The sequence below is a fragment of the Urocampus carinirostris genome, chromosome 1 (assembly GCF_059441175.1).
Source record: "Urocampus carinirostris isolate Australia breed hairy pipefish chromosome 1, RoL_Ucar_1.0, whole genome shotgun sequence".
NCBI classification, from domain to species: Eukaryota; Metazoa; Chordata; class Actinopteri; order Syngnathiformes; family Syngnathidae; genus Urocampus; species Urocampus carinirostris.
Window position 1 is genome coordinate 16601061 of NC_142349.1, and position 17117 is coordinate 16618177.

The window sequence follows — 17117 nt, forward strand, 5'->3', positions numbered from 1 at the left end:
TGGATAGATGGATAACACCCTTTTTTCAGGTGGGTCACAGGCGCATGAATACCGGGCATTGGTAAGACGTATATATGGGGAGGAAGGAATTTACGAACACCGGTCCGCAAGCCGTATGTTTGACATGGTGATCTAGAAGGTCCGATTCGCGGCTTAGGCGCTAATATGTTCGCATTTTTCTGGCAAACATCAGTACCAGAAAAATTGCTCGTGCTTTTGAATCCTTCCAATATAACTGTCACACAAGATGGAGGATTTTCAAATCGAATGTATGGCATAACAAAAGAGCCACTATGGCCACTCTTCCATTTAAATAACACCAACGTATCAATAATAAGCAAACAAATGACTGTCGAAATCCTATACTGCTCCCTCATACAGCATGTAGGCGATAAATAGAAATTGCACATGGTGTGTGCATATTATCCTCCATTTGATGTTCTTTTCCATCTGTGTGAGTGCAAGTGTATGTGTAAGCTGCTCACACTTACAAATTCATCGTGCACACGCACTCTTACATGCGCACACGCAAACATGTACAAATATGTAGTGTCGTGGTGAGAAAAGAGAGACTTTTGAAGCGGAAGTTGATAAAAGTTTCAATGTGTATTGTTGTGGACAATGCTTCCCTTTTTCTTTTGCAGAATTGTTGAACCCTATTCCTGTTTGTTATACAAGTGTGACGTGGCCAAGCTGCGCGCGCATTGTTGTGGCAAAACGGTGGAATTCGTGAGAAATTAAACCAGGGGAATGACAGAAAAAAGATCATAAACTCTCAATTAAGCACAAAGCATATGCAAACAGCAAGAAAGTTTGACTTACGTAAAACAGTAAATACAAACATTTTTTCCGGGATGTTGAAAAATATCCGGACATTGCTGTAAGTAAGATTTTCTATTTTGTGCACCCTTTTCCGAGGTGAGGACATTACTGTAGTGCTTCTTTCCGCCTCTACCGGCATGTGGTGGCGCTGTGAGACGTCACCAAGCACTTTTTTGGGGTTTTGGTTGGTATTTGGAATGTATTCATAACAGTCTTTTTCTTATTCTCACCATTGTAATCCTAGGATAATAAAAACAATCAGCAAGAGCATGAAATCACTCTCTACCACCCCAACCTTTTCGCATGCCTCTTTTTGTCCAGCCTAATGCTTTCCGTGGCCATGACATCAATGATAAAAGTAAGATAAAGGTGCAGTGAAAAAAAGGATCTTTGAACTCAATTGGGAATTGTTAACACACGCTTTATAGAGTAAATGTTTAATTTCAAACTTTACACCCCACGTTTTAATACATTGTTATTGTTGGAGAGATCATAATAGTGTTAACAAAAATTAATCAAAAACTAATTATTATTCCCACTATAACGATTGTTAAATAAATATTATATAAGATATGCAATTATAATAATGTTGATATGTATTTGCGTAGTGCAGTGGTTAGCACATTCGGCAACACGCGAAAGGTCCCTGGTCTGAGAATGGGTGGAAACATTTGAAGGCTGGGAGAAGGATGGGCGCCACCAGGCTGTACTTTCCCAAGACACACCTCAGGAATTGGTGCCCCTACAGCCCTAGCAGTTAAGGGACCCACCCAACACTTATCATTAAATATATCTACTACCTAGCAGCAGTAGTAGCAAACCTACAGTCTATAGTAGTCTTTGGTAGCAAACGGTTACAATTCCCCAACACCTATCCTACTTACACTTACCAAAGCACTTGGCATTCAAGTAAATCCAAACCAGATTGTTACGATAACTTACCAGATATGAAAAGCACAGAGCAAAACATTCCTACGTTTCCACAGTTTTCCATTGTGCTTTTGAAAATACCTGTTTTCTTTGGGAATTGTATTAAACGTTTTTTTTTTACCTTAAAATTGTGATTAGTTATCCCATAAACATGCATGTTGCTTTTGTAAACTGCGACTCTAAAAACGCAACTCAATATACAAATCTTCTCCCGCTCCATTCAAATTCGTATTTCTACTCCCACTGTTCGGTCAACAAACGCGTCCCGTGGTGATCCAATGATGACGTGGGCTGGAATGGATTCTGTAATGCGAGTAGCATGCTAGATGACTGGTGAGCACCACCGCCTCACTGTTCTGAGGTCCCGGATTCCAAGGCACTGCCCTCCCGGTGTTGAGTTGGCATGTCCTCCCCATGCCTGAGTGGGTTTTTACATGGGCACTCTGGTTTTCTCCCACGTCCCAAAAACATACTAAGCGGGTTCAAATTTTCCCTAGGTATGAATAAACGTGGGAATAGTTGTACGTCTTTATGCCCTATTACTGGCTGACAACCATTTTTTTTGTAAGACAGTAAGCAGCTACATGACCTTGTTTAAGGTTACATTGTATATTCATCTTAACCCAATGCTAGTAATTGTGTTTATTTTGTATTTTATTAGCTTCTTTGGTATTGGAGTAGTCAAACAATATTATGGTTTGGATTACGTTACTGCTGACGTTTTTCGACAGATAGCTAGTAATTGTATCGGATTACTTTTTGAAGGTTACCCACCCAACCCCCAGTACGTGGATTGTTGTGTGGCTGTCTAAAGAACATATCCACTTGAGTGTTCTTGGTATATGTTGCTCAACACGTGTTGTGCCGTCATCAAATAGGCCATTTTGCATTCATGAATTTTAATCAGATATTCAGGTGTTTTTCCATACAGTCAATCAACAGACAAACGGCTTCCAAAATGGAAAAAAAAAAGTATTTTTCTCTCATGGATACAGTGTCAAAGAAAATAAACACGGGCTTGTATTCAGCAATCTGCCCTCGTCTTGCTGCTGAGTCTTCTTTCATTTCAATTTCTAAAGATGTCATTGTCGAAGGAAGCGCTATTAAACACGGCGTCAGCTTTCAAAAGGGAGGATTGCCGCCTGGAAGTATAAACACGCTCAACTCTGATCTTAAGCAGATTTATCAAGGGGGGGAAAAGGCCGCTTTAAAGACATAATACGTTTGCTATCGCACGGGGATGGATGCAATCGCAAAGGCACGCTAGTGGCTGAAGAGCTTATCCCACAACTCCACCTTCATGATGGAGTTTCCGAGGGGGCACATGGTGGCTTTGACATCAAGGTAGTTGCCCACGTAGTTGATCGCGGTGCCTGTGGCCTCTTCACGAACAAAGCCGTGCTCTTGCTGCTTCTTTTCGTTGTACATCTCCTTGAAGAGGGCCTTATCGCAATTGCGGCCTTTCTTGTAGATGCCCACGGCGAACCAGTTCTTGTACAGGTTGTAGTCCCAAGGCACGGAGAACATAATGGCCACCGTCTCGATGAAGTCCTTCTGCGTCCTCTCGAAGAGGTCGTAGGTTAGGACGCCCACACTACCTGTGGCCTTGCTGCTAGATTTGGTGAAGGTGCACACTTCGGTCTTCAGGGGGCGCACAGTGGGCTGAGGTGGGTTGTAGGCCTCGCCGTTCTCCAGATGCACCCTGTTTAGTCCAACGCCACCCATTAGTTAATAATTAGTTGATAGTGGATTACCTGCATTTATCTGTGAATTTATCTGCGTCAACCAGCAGAGGCACTGTTTTCGCACCTAACGAGGTTTCTGGTTAATCAAGCTTTTTGAAAAGTCAAAGGGACAGTGTGTATTATTTGACCACTAGATGTCGCTGAAACGAATGCAGAAAAACTGGAGCAGAAACATGGCGGACAATTATATCAGCTCCCTTTAGGTGAAGCGCATGTCAATTATTATTGTATGATAGTTCATTCAGTTTTTCTTGTGATTTAAATCAATATAGTTTTTTAAATGACTTACGTTTTTATTTTACCACTGGGGTGTGATAAATAATACCCGCTGTCCATTTGAATGTTACAAAAGACTTATTTTAGGTTGATTGCTTGATGTATTTACATGTGATATACACAATGTATTTAAACTTTAGTCAGATTGACATTGTTTTCATAAAAAGATGCGTCAAAATGATACACTTAAAGAGACAGTCTGTATTATTTGATTTCTAAATGTGCAAACAAAAATGTGCTGAAATCACAAAGAAGAACACAAACTATAGAGACTCGAAGTGACCAAACCTTACACTTTTTCTGCTTTCTTACCAAGCCTCCTTCAAGTGTCGTATACGTGTAGCGGCAAGAAGACGGCAATTATTTCAGCTCCCTTGAGGTGAGGCATATGTTATATAAAATAAATGCAGATATCTCCACCTATGAAAATGCACGTATGTGTGACAGACCATTTACCATTATTTAAATCGTTTGTTTAAAGAATTCACTATTTTACCACTAGGAGGTGCTAAACAATACACAATGTCCCTTTCAAAATGATCAGTACAAATAATGTATTATCTATAATTAACAAAAAAAAATTATAATTCTCTATTTTCGAAGTAAACATATTACTCTAAACTAATAGATATTGGGTTTTTGTTTGATAGTGCCATAATGCAAAAATGCTATTTAGGTTTTCAAAATTCATGTCCGTTTAAGAAATTAACAATTTTACCAAAAAATATAAGAAAAATTCATTAATCCATTCTCAGTTTATCAGTTTATCTTTAGCCGGGTCGCAGAGGTGATGGAGCCCGTCCCAGCTATCTTTGGGCAATGGCTAGGAGACCAGTAAGTCACAGGGCTTGGTAAAGAAAGTTTGAGTCTTATTGAAGAATTTTGATAATTGGATGTACATCGCTCAGCAGAAATTAGTTTGTAAGAACAGTCTCCTCCCAGACTTATTGATTACAAACACTACTTGGTGATCTGAGCATTAAAAAAAACGTTTTTCTTTTAAACAAATATGTAGGATAAAACAGTTACAACTGGTTATTTTCAGACATAGCAGTGATATTGCTCTCAATGATAATTATGACAATCCTTGGCATACTACAATATAGGCATTATACTAGAAAAATACATTAGTTTATGTTACCAAGGTAAGTATTTCGTAATCCACCCATTCTATTACGAACCTTATCTTTGTGTTGTGAATGAAACACACTGTAAATATTTTTCTATTTCCAATTTTTTTTCCCTTGTCCTCATTTTCATGGAACTACTGCATACAATCTTGCACTCATAAACAATTGCTTGTGACTGTAGATGAATGTTTGTATATACCGCCACCAGCTCGACAACACATTTGACATTGAAGTGAGGCAAACAAAACGATCTTTATCTTATCACTGTGAAAACAACCTAATTTTATTGTTTAAAAAAAGACAGAACATCTGCCACCAAATTATCATCAGAATGATTGTTTCCATCATATGTTGAAACTTGCAGTGCTTACTTGGGGTTAATGAGGCAGTAGTTGTTGGTCAAATTAGTGATCTCAATGGTCACGCTCCTTTTGCTCGCCACGTCGGCGGCCACAGCTTCGGCGGATTCCGTCATGTCAGCTGTCAAATGGAATAAGAACAGGATAGAAAAGAAAAATGCAAATGCGATGTTTTAAAGCTCCCCGTTTCCTACCCTTCACCCCAATCATTGGAATGATTCTGCTGAAAACGTCCTCCTGACCTATCCTCTGCCTACATAGTTCCGCTGGCATTCCGATAACCTTCCAAGGTGCAGGTAGAAAGTCTCAGCTTATGAATGATGGATTTTGGACGGATAATGAGAGCCGGTAGCGGAGAACCGCTTCGGCCTGACTGCCAGCGGCCTAATTAGCCCACACACCTATTCAATTACGCTTTCTAAAGAAGTCCAGCCCCGGGAATAAAAAGGAGTCGACAATACGAAACACCTCTTAGCAGACTTACGGCTAAAGTCGGATAAACACGGGCAAAAAGTCCTAGTCAAATGTATAAAAAGAGAGGTCTTACTTGCTTGAGCGTCCTGGAGGTGTTCTCAAGTTCTATTGGAAAAAAAATAAGGAAAATAAGAGGAGGAGGATATTTCTTTTTCTCTTTTTTTAAGGTAACGCCCTTTCGAGTATGAACTTGCCCACCCTCGAAAGAGTCAGCGTGTCATCCGCATCCCTCGTCACCCACAGCATGGCAGCTAATATATTTGCGGCAAGGCCACACCTAAGTTTGCCTATAAGTAAATAAAGACAAAATCCTGTTTTCCATCCTTGCAGGCCTGTTGTAGACACTTGAGCAACAGAAAAAAATGAGGCGAGTCCGGACAAATATCTTGAGAGCCGTTCGTTATGTGTTGAAACTCTTTCAACAATTGACGGGCCACAAATCATCAAGATGAGCAGATTCTATTCGGTCTTGTACTTACACAGCAATCCCGCCAAGTAGCATATCGAGGAGACGCCCAAATGGCATTATCCCAAGATTTCTGCATACATTTGTGGCCTTCGATAATTTTGTCTGCTAAAAAATGTTATGTACATAGAGTATTGTCCAGAATGTAGCAGGATATCATTTTTGATGATGGCCTATTTTACTGCAATTTATCCCTTTGCTTTTCCCAAATTAAATATTTACTTGCAGAATGTTTTCTTTCATATCAGTGTAGTTTCACAGCAATAGTCTTATCACAACACCTTGAAGATTAAGCTGTGTGCTAATCTCTTGTACAGTAACTTCGTCTTTTCATCTCGTATTGTGAGTTCTGTGTGCCTGTTTGTGCTGCATGTTCCATTTTTGCAAATATTCCTCACTATAAAAGAGGGCCAGAGACTCTCCTGCTTGCCTTTTGGGGGGAATCGCATTCCTGGCCTTATGGTGGGAGGGCGGTTCTCTGATCAATCGGTCCGGAGTGCAAACGTTGTAATACATATTGCAATTGCTTCTTTCCAGCTCCTTTTTTTTAAAAAAGTTCGAATACTAAGTTCTGGTCCCGGAAAAGAACACGTGACGAGACATCAGAATGCCTTTCGCCTTCATCTTCAACTGATGTAACCTGGGGATCCCCTTTCCTTTCTTCATTTGTTCATAAAAAAATTAAAGATGGGGTGAATCGTTTAAGCTGTCCGTTAACAATGCCCATCTGAGTTCAAAGAGCCCTTATAATTGTTATTCACCACACCTATCTGAGTTTATCTTAATTTTAGCAAAGCTGTTTGGGACGGAACACATTAAGTTGGAGGAGAGTGTAGTGATAAGGGGCGGGGGTGTTGGGGTGCGGGTGGCACTTGGTGTTTGTGATGGGGGCATTGAGAGCTGATTGTTGAGTGACTTCATGCTCGTCAACATGGTTTTTTTCTCTTTTTGTTAGTGTAGCGTAAAAATCCTGAAAGTAAGAAAAGGCCTTTTTAAGTACAGTCTGGACGTCATCTCAAACCCAAAGAAAGATTTTAAAAGGAGTTTATCCGGGCGTGTCCTAAAAATGCACGTAATTGCACTCGCAATATAAGGAGCTTGACAGAGGCTGCAATAATGACACAGGCCAGAAGTAAAACACTTTAAAATTTCGTACAGCTCCTTTAATGTAGTTGATAAAAGAACACCATTAGTAAGAGTACCTTTTAGGGTAAATCCATGAATCAGATGTAACTTTATTGTTTTTTTTTAACAAAAAAAAAACACTTTTGCAGGCCCAGGGGATTGCTTTATAAACAAAAATACTGTATACTTTATCAATCACGCCGAACACATTTTACAACGCATATCTGTGAAGCAGCGAGACTGTGACAAGTGAACTTTGTTAAAACAAGGGATTACTCAATTTCAAATGTTATTTTCTTTCGTTACTTCGCACTATTAAAGTAATGTATTTATACTTGTGAACCAAGAACAAAACATTTAGTTGTAAACCCTCCATATCAGTTATAGGAACACTGAGTTTTGTCTCCTTAAATTCCATTTACAATGTGCATGTTGTAATGGAAAGCTGTCACAAAAAAAATCTTCTCACATTCCACGCACAAATCAGGACTTGCTTGACCTGCCTTTCCCGACAAGGGGAGGAACTAGGACTACAATGATGGGTTTTCCTTACAAACTTCTCAAAAGTTTTGAAGACTCGTTAAAGCAAAGCCACATGCTTGCTTCAAGCTGCCACTCCCTGTTGACGTTCATCAAACATTAAAATAGCAATTAAATGCTGTAGATTTAGTCAAAGTGCAGTCATATTGTCCAAGAAGATGAAACATATTCAAAGTTGTGCACTGTTGGGACATATTTTCTATCGTCTCTCATAAAGAAAATAAATATTGCAGCTTTGTTGAAAAAGTTTTACCATGTGAAAATTATTTCTTAAAATTGTGAAGAAACTGGTGCTGGGTATCAAAGTTTCCACATAGATCGATGGTTTGATAAATGGGTTCAGTGTTCAAAAAGAAGGGTCTTAAAATCATCCATCCATCCATCGATCCATTATCTGCACCGCTTATCCTCAGTGGGCAGGGGCAGACATGGGGACTTGAGACTTAGTGACTTGGACTCGAGTCGACTCGAGTCGCTGTTTTTATGACTTGTGACTTGACTTGGACTTGGCAATCTAAGACTCGGGACTTGACTTGTGACTTGACTTGCCCAAGAAAAAAATACTTGGGACTTACTTGGGACTTGAAGGTGAAGACTTGAGACTTACTTGAGACTTGCACATGTGTGACTTGGTCCCATGTCTGGGCAGGGGACACCCTGAACTGGTTGCCAGCCAATCGCAGGGCACACGGGGACAGACAACCCACTCGCTCATTCACACCTAGGGACAATTTGGACCGGCCAATTCACCTGAAATGCATGTTTTTGGAATGTGGGAGGAAACCGGAGTGCCCGCAGGAAACCCACGCAAGCACCGGGAGAACATACAAACTCCACACAGTCAATCTCATGACCTCAGAACTGTGCCGCACACACGCTAACCACTGCGCCGCCGTGCTGCCCATGTCTTAAAGTCAAGTTAAGGATTTTACTTTCAAACAATGGATTCAAACTAGAGCTATAATAATATAACCTAGTTTTACCAAATGGCTACTGTTTCAAATTTGGGTTTTGAACCAGGGCTAGGGTTCTAGAGAAAGTTGATTTAAAACTCCTCCGGGAGTTTCAAATAAAGGTTTTCCACTTCCTCACATGGTTTCAAATAATATTTTGGCTTTTGACTACAGGTAGGTTTTCAAATAAGTTTTAATGCTTGAAATTGAGTTTCTCTTTTTGAACTGCATAGTTTCAGTCCTAGGCTTGTATCTAAAATTGTTGGGGATCTAAAAACTTGTCGCAAATTTGACTTCTTACAGTCAACATTCTTTTTTTCTTTTAAAGGGTAAAATTAAATGAATGAAAGATCATTTGTGGTCATTTTCGGGAAAGTGAACCAAATGTCTGTCAGCTGTACAGGATGTATTTACAGCATAAACTGTAGTAGATGAAAAATTGAACCTATCTATCTACCTTGGTCATATCCCTCAAGAGGGGTGACCGACAGCAAGATAAACACATACAATAACAAAGAAAATAAAAAAGGGCAAAAAAAGCAAAAAAATACACACAAACATTTTTGGACCATGGCCAACCCAAATGCCCAAACACCCAAACAAGTTAGGTACCTTGTCACCTAACGTGGTCATGCTTTCGCCCCTCCAGATGAAACGGGACACAAGAAAGCGGCCATCTCACTCAGGTCAGGGTGACACAACACACTCTTCTGTTCAACAGCAGGGCCCGACAGCTTTCATTGGTTTACCCCTGCCGCATCATGCAGGTGTCCTGCCCATCCCCTAGACCGGGTCTTAACATCCCACTGTCCTTTTACAACACCTCTCCATTCATTCCTATCACCAACAAATTGTATTTGCATTGTGTGAAAATCCGAGTGGCAAGTGCCACAATTTCCTGGAACTTTAATGATTTCACACAGACAAAATCAATGTCATTGTTGTGGTTCATATTCGGTGCTTAGTCTCATATTTGTATGATGTACCAAATATAATTATATCAAATATTCCTGCTTTACAAATGCACCAGGCGAGTCGTCACAAGACTGTAATGAACTCATTGACTGCAGGTTTTCTTTGAAGGGATCTTTAAAGGGACAGTGTGTATTATTTTACCACTACATGTTGCTGTATTGTGTCTCGCTACTTGAGCAACAAGACGGCGTACAATTATGTCAGCTCCATCTTGGTGAGCCTCATGTTGTTAAAATAATGAACATTTATTTTAAAAATGCATGTTTATCGCAAAAGTTAAGGTATTTTTCCATGTTCTTTATTATTTTTTAAAATTAATTATGTATTTTTTTACCACTAAAAGGTGCTAAATAATGCACATTCACAGTTCAAAGATCCCATGACTGCCTGGGTTGTCGAGGCACCACTGAGGATGTTACTCTGGACAGCTCACAGGGTCCCTTTAATGTCTAAAACCGCCAATTGATAAAAAAAACATCACCGGCTGCCCCCTGTCCAGCCTGGAGAACATTGCCAGCTCTCGCTACCACAGCAGAGCTATACACATACTGAAAGACTCATTGCACCCCAGCAACTGCTACCATCGAGCCGACGGTTCAGATTCCAAAAGGCCCGAACGGACAGACGGAAGGATAGCTTCTTCCCCAAAGCTACCAAAACACAGTTAGGTGTCATGTCCCAGTTCTAAGAGCAATACCCTGGTTTTAAGTGCAATACAATTTTTAGTGCCTGATTTTAAGTGCAATATATATATATTAATATAAATTTTATATAATTTTTATTTAGATGTGAATGCTTTATACTAGAGTCAGATATTTTATATTTTCAGATTTATTTTCCTTTTGTATACTGTGTACTTGACAACTGGAGTGCAGCCCTAATGTTTTGTAGCAACACAATGATAACAAATGTGATTTTGTTTCTGATTCTGAATTAAATACACAACAGATAAAAATCCCAACCTTCATGACATTTATTGTTTTGATATTTGCTTTGAGTTTTTTATTTTCTACAGCAAACAACCTTGAATGACACTCCGTAGAGTAGAATAAAGAGTCCGAAAAACAAATAAATCATCATTATCGGGGACTTTATTTTTCCAATGAAACAAAATTGCGTTCATGATAAATGATTTGAAAAAAGGACATTTTGACTTTGAAAGGCCTAAAAGCACATCAGAGCAAGGCACTAGCGACTCAGCTGATCGTAAAACTCCACCTTAACAATGGCCTTTCCAACGGTGGACATGGTCGCCCTCACGTCGACTTGGTTGTTTCCGTACACCAGGCCGCTGCCGCTAGCGTCTGCTCGGCGGAAGTTGCTCATATCTTTGCCATCGTACATTTGCTCGTAAAGCTTCTTGTCGCAGGCGCGCGACGCCTCGAAAATGCCAACCGCCAGCTTGTTTTTGTACAGGTTGTGATCGTATGGCACCGAGAACATGACGGCCATGCGATGCGAGCACGCCCGGCTTTGCATGTGGAAGAGGTCGTAGGTCAGTAGGCCCACGGCGCCCGTGGCTGTGTGGTCGTCCTTGGTGAAGGAGCACAGCTCGGTTTGCATGGATCGGATGGTGGGGCTTGGTGGAAGATGGCAGAAGCCACTAGACATGTAAACCCTGGGACCAACAAAAAAACTGGAATCAAATTTCACCAAAATTTGCCTTGCTAAAAGGTGTGCTGCGTCGTTTGGGCTTTCTTTAAAAAGTTGAAGGTAGACTATTTTCTCTATCAAAGGTACCCTGTGTTATATTAACCTTTAATCTGGTAATAACATAGTAATTATATACTTGTTTATTTTAGGAATTTATATCAAACTGGTATCCTTTTGCGCTAAATAGTAACAAAAAGTAGCTTCAACTTTAAAAACGTTGGAGACCCCTGCTTTAGAATGCTCCAAACACAATTTTGACAAACATATTGGGACACAATCCTGTTAGATAAAGATCTGGCTGACGTGCAGTAACTTCTCCAAACTGTCCCCACAAAAGCGATCAAAAGTCAAGATTGAGAGATTGAAGGTATTCATATTATAAACAGATCCCACGCTTTATTGATCAGTAGATCGACAGAGAGCTTCATCCCAATACTTTAGCATGTATCGGCAGTGTGTCACAGGCGAAAGGACCTACTTGACTGGAACTCACTTGGGGTTAATGAGGCAATAAACAGAGCTGACATTGGTGAACTCGAAGGAGCAGTTCCTGTTGGTTGTGAGGGTCGCTGACAGGGCCTCAGCGGTCTTCATCGTGGCAGTGCCTCTGTAAAACGAACCTTCAACAGTAGAAACTAACATTTCAGAAGAAAAAAGGAGCATGTTGAGGGCAACCTGCATATCGTTTGTAAGAAGTCAATTTGTGTTTACCTTTTTGGCGTGGATCAGCCGGCTGGCGTGAGGCTGCAGGGTTTGTGCTGTCTCCCGGCCTGAGCGAGAAGGACGAGGGCGCGCGAGGCAAAGGAGGAGCTGAGTAGTACACTTCAAGTGATACAAGTGCGGGCGTGTTTAAGTGGAATAAACAAGAAGTTCCTTTCAGCTACACCCATAAAGTTAACACTAGACAGACGTGTCTCTTTGACACAAATCCTCAATTAAATATGTGAAGTGAGATAGTTGTATATTTTGTAAAAATATTTTCCATTAATTGTATAGTTTAGACCAACATAACATCAAATATAATGAAAAAATATAATGTGTACATTGTAAAATTAAAAGCAAAAAAAAAGTTTTTTTTTCACATGACTGAGAAACTTTATGTACATTTAAGATGAATTAAAGGGTCTGTTCTAATTATAGCACCCCCAAAAGTTAAAAAAAAACTTCAGTAATTAAAAAAACTTTTTTATTCGTTTATGCCATCTTCTGGTTTAAGTCTTCATTGCAGCGTTGTTCAAGTTTCTCATGTGGCGCGTGCAACTCCGTGCTTGGAAAAAAAAACTCTTCTTTTTGACCATTTTCATGCTATAGTAACAAAAAAAACGTTGGTATGAGCATGAAATCCTTAACAGCGTTGGTAAAAGTTAGACAAGAGCTGACAGGCACGGTGTAAAAAAAATATAAAGTCTTTTTGTTCTCAGTTGGGCGCTGTTAACACATACTGATCAGAGAAAAGATTCTATTTTCCACTTTTAAGGACACCTCAAATGAGGAATCTCACCTTTAAACAATAATCAAATATACATAAACCCCATACAAATAAGGATTTCTAAAAATACTTAGGTAGAAAAAAACAAACACATCTTACATAACATGAGCTTCACTTAATCGGAGCTGACATATTTATCCTCCATCTAGTTGCTATGGGTACACAAAAACCTCCAAAAGGCTTGGCAAAAAAAAAAAAAGAATTTATATGGTGCGTTTTGGTCACTATGATCCTTTGTATTATTGCTTGTGCTTTTTAGCACTCATTTTTAGCTGCTCTATTCAGCAACATTTTGTGATCAAATAATACACACTGTGCCTTGAATAAGCAATTTAAAGTACACATTTCTAAAAACATGACTTTTAATAAAATTGCTATTGTTGCTTGTCAGAGCCCAAGTTTTCTTAGTGACTTGTTGCTAGGAAGAATGTTTGAGGACTGAAACTCTAAAATTGGTATAAGTATGTCCTGCAGAAAAGATTTTGTGCAATAGATTTTGACTACATACTTGGTAAGAACATTTTTAAAACAAGGTTTTCGGGGGGTGCTTGAGTGGGGTTTAAGAAGTTAAAGAAAAATGAAATATGTAGCTAGGAAGCTGTTTGTTATACAGAGCATTGTTCTTAAAAATGTTTGATGCCATTTGTTTTGTATGTTATTTGAAATGAACGTGCGTCTCAAGTGGCAGTCGACTGTATGGCATGTTCCAGGTTGTGACTTGCCGACTTTAGCATCATAATCCTCTCGCTCTTGCAGACGGGCATGTAATGCTGCAGGCTAGGTCTTGCTTGGGAGTGCCCATCCCACATCTTAGCAATCCTATAGAACATTCTTTGTTAGCTGATCCCCTGAACCCAGCATCCCCTGCGCCAAGCACTCCCAGCAGATACTGAAGCCTACACTCGAATGTAGTATGAGAGCTGCTTCCCAATTAAGTATGTTTGCCTTTTTTCTACACGCTTTGAGCTGTGCTTAACTATTACATGCCACATGGCAGCAGCTGTTGGGATGCTTTCATCATGGAGGCTTCCAGTAAGCAGATGGTCACAAACGATCGCAAAAAAGAAGGAAATAAAAAAATATACATAAATGTAAAGAAAAAAAAAGATAAATATTCATTCGACGGATGTGGTAGAGTGATGCTTAGCCAGTTACCTTGGCAGACAACTGCATTAAACATGAGCTGCGTAGCCTCACTGTCATTTTATCCCACAACAACATCCATCATTACAGGAAATAAAATGGCGGAGTTTCTTCACACCACTTTGAGCACTTTAAAAATCATCTTAATTCCTTTTTTAATAACAAATAAAGAAAAGATACCTAGAAAGTTCGTGTAAACTTGACATAACAAGTAAAAATAGCATTAAAAGTGCAAAAAAATAAAATAGTCACAAACAGTGTTCCCTCTAAGCTGCGCGCGTGCGCAATTGCGCACTGCTCGCACATTCTCAGCGTACAAGAATATCTAGCCAGCGCACAAAAATGAGGGCTCAAAATTACTAATTAAGAAGCGACTCAAGTCAAAGTTACAGTCCATGAAGGTAAAAAGACACGGGTTCACCTGACGTTGTGTTCTAAATGCGGTATTTTGAAGTCGAGTCAAAGGAGAACGAAGTTGAGTAAAGTTATTAGAGTTTGTCGGGGAACCGGCTTCTTCGGCTCGACTCACTAAAAGGAACCGGCTCTTTCGGATCACAAACGGCTCTATTTGCTTCTTTAATTCCAAGATGACCAAATATTATGTAAACTTATGCACAAAATGACTTAAAGGAAGGGGGGAATAGAACAAAAAGAAAAAAATACCAAAATGAAAAAGTAGTGAAAAGCTGAGAAAAAAAGAAACAAAAGGAAGAAAAAAAGAAGGAAAAATGTAGAAGAAAGCCAGAAAAAAAGAAAAGAAAGAAATGTAGGGAAAAAGTAAACAGAAAACAAAAAGAAAAAAGTAACAGCTCAGAAAAAAATAAACACAATGAGATTTTTTTTAAGGAATTTAAAAAAAATTAGAAAATAAAACACGGAAAAAAGAAGAAAATGTTTGTGTTGCATTCAAATAATTTCCCATTATATCAAGTGAATCTTGTTGCCAACATTGTACTTCCACTAAAAATGTGATTAAGTACAGTTCTGTATCTTACAAGCGACTAAATAAGCACCCAAAAATGTTAATATTATGCGACAAAATATATCAGGAAATAAAAAGAAATGCATATGTTGTGAAAGAATTGTAAGAACAATTACATTTGTATGCCGTACAACCTTTGCAATAGTACATGAGTCAATTCATTCAAAAGAGAAAAATTTTGCATTGCCGGAAACTCAGCAAAATGTAACTTGATGTCAAGTTTTGGACATGTTTGATAATTAATTATCTTGCCACACTTGGGATTATGGTTGCTCACTGTTGTTTCAAGCGCTGCTCACCGACTTTGTGTGAAGGCTCAGACCCGTGGAAAATTACAGGGAACATTGGTCACAAATATAATTCCCTGATTTTGTTTTTGATTAGGTTTTTGGCCCTTCATTTTCATTCCGAATCTGTCCCCCTCTCTGATTTATATGGTTTCAAAGCTTTTGTGATGTAAAATTGTTTCTGTAAAACAAAATTGGACCCCTGTCAGTTACAGTTTAAAAAAAATCTTAACGCTTGAGAAAATTAAAAAATATTTAAAACGAAACCAAAAAAAACACTTGAATTTCACTTTTGAAAAAGAAGTAGAAGAAAAAGAAATGGTAGAAGAAGAAGAAGAAGAAGAAAAAGAAGACGAAAAACAGGAAAAGGAGACCAAAAACAGATAAACCACTTGTGATACAACAAAGCCAACAATATTCACCTTTGTGACCTTTCGCCCTATGGCAGGCACTACAAGCCCCTGAAAACAAAAGCCTTACAGGTATAAAGACCTTTTCTTCCCCAGGGCCATCACCACCCTAAACAAGCACACACCATTGTGAAAATTAGTATCTTGCCAGTTGAATTGAAAAATAGGTTTCCTGCTTAATGTGACCACACTAATTTTCATTGTACTTTTGTTACCATGGATTGTTTTACATTGCACTTTTATTATGAAATCAATTGCACTTATAACTTAAGCCAGTCCCCTAACCCTTACTAGAACCGCTTTCTTCCATCTTCGTAACATTGCTAAAATTCGTCCTATATTGTCTCAGTCGGATGCAAGATTATAATTCACGCGTTTGTTACCTCCCGTCTCGATTACTGTAATGCACTACTCTCCGGTCTTCCAATGACCAGAATCAAGAGTCTTCAGCTGGTACAAAATGCCGCAGCGAGGCTTTTAACTAGGACAAAAAAGTCCGATCACATCACCCCGATTTTGGCTAACCTGCATTCGCTCCCTGTTAGCCTGAGATGTGATTTCAAGGTTCTCTTAGTATTATACAAAATCATACATGGACTTTCCCCCTCATATCTTTCAGATCTGATATCCCCCTATGTTCCGGTCCGAAGCCTTCGTTCTGAGAGCGCCGGTCTTCTGGTGATCCCAAGAGCCAAGAAGCGCACCGCTGGTTCGAGAGCGTTCTCCATCCGGGCACTGGTGCTGTGAAATGCCCTCCCCCCTGAGATCCGATCCGCAACCTCAATGGAAATGTTTAAATCTAAGCTTAAAACCCACTAATACTCTATAGCATATGAATAACCTAAACTTTTCGTGGACAATATCTCTTTATTATTTGCGATTGCAACATCCTCTACTGTCTGGTAATCCTGGAAGGGGGATACCTCATGTGCGGTCCCTTCTCAAGGTTTCTTCATTTTCCTCATGTTGAGGTTTTTTGAGTATTTCCTTGCCCTCATGTTGGTTCCAGATCAGGGGATGTTGTAATAATAGTCTGAAAAAATAGTCTGTGTAACCCTGTGAAGCCCTTTGAGACTCTTTGTGATTAAGGGCTATACAAATAAAAATGACTTGACTTGACTTGACTTGTCAATATTTGTGCCTATTTATCTTGACATGATTCTCAGCTCCTAGGGAGAGCCCAGGTACCCTAACTCATTCCGGGCGTTGCATTTGGGATCTTATTATTTTGGCAATAACCACAGTTCGTGACCAGAGGTGTCCATTAAATCGAGAGTGTCTTCTTTCGTCTCAGATTCATTATCACCTCGATGGTCGTCAGGAATGCCCTCTCTGGGTCGGGCAATTACACCCTGCAC

At 39.5% G+C, this 17117-nt stretch overlaps 2 protein-coding genes across 3 annotated transcripts; both read right to left on the bottom strand.

Annotated features, from left to right (window-relative positions):
* Nucleotides 1–2634: 2634 nt before the first annotated feature.
* apnl (actinoporin-like protein) lies at nucleotides 2635–5971 on the bottom strand. The gene is made up of 3 exons (XM_088353678.1): nucleotides 5810–5971; nucleotides 5275–5383; nucleotides 2635–3454 (listed from the first exon to the last, which is right to left on the bottom strand). The coding sequence occupies exons 2-3, from the start codon at nucleotides 5376–5378 to the stop codon at nucleotides 3016–3018; spliced, it is 543 nt and encodes a 180-aa protein (XP_088209804.1). The 5' UTR covers nucleotides 5379–5383; nucleotides 5810–5971; the 3' UTR covers nucleotides 2635–3015.
* A 4897-nt stretch (nucleotides 5972–10868) lies between these two features.
* On the bottom strand, nucleotides 10869–12294 carry LOC148373738 (uncharacterized). 2 transcript variants are annotated; one of them, XM_088353689.1, is made up of 3 exons: nucleotides 12160–12294; nucleotides 11942–12068; nucleotides 10869–11413 (listed from the first exon to the last, which is right to left on the bottom strand). In XM_088353689.1, exons 2-3 carry the CDS (start codon nucleotides 12040–12042, stop codon nucleotides 10984–10986), a joined length of 531 nt encoding a protein of 176 aa, XP_088209815.1. In that variant the 5' UTR covers nucleotides 12043–12068; nucleotides 12160–12294; the 3' UTR covers nucleotides 10869–10983. The 2 variants fall into 2 exon arrangements, with proteins under 2 accessions (XP_088209815.1, XP_088209825.1); XM_088353699.1 differs by having other exon boundaries at nucleotides 11942–12083; nucleotides 12160–12285.
* Nucleotides 12295–17117: the final 4823 nt, after the last annotated feature.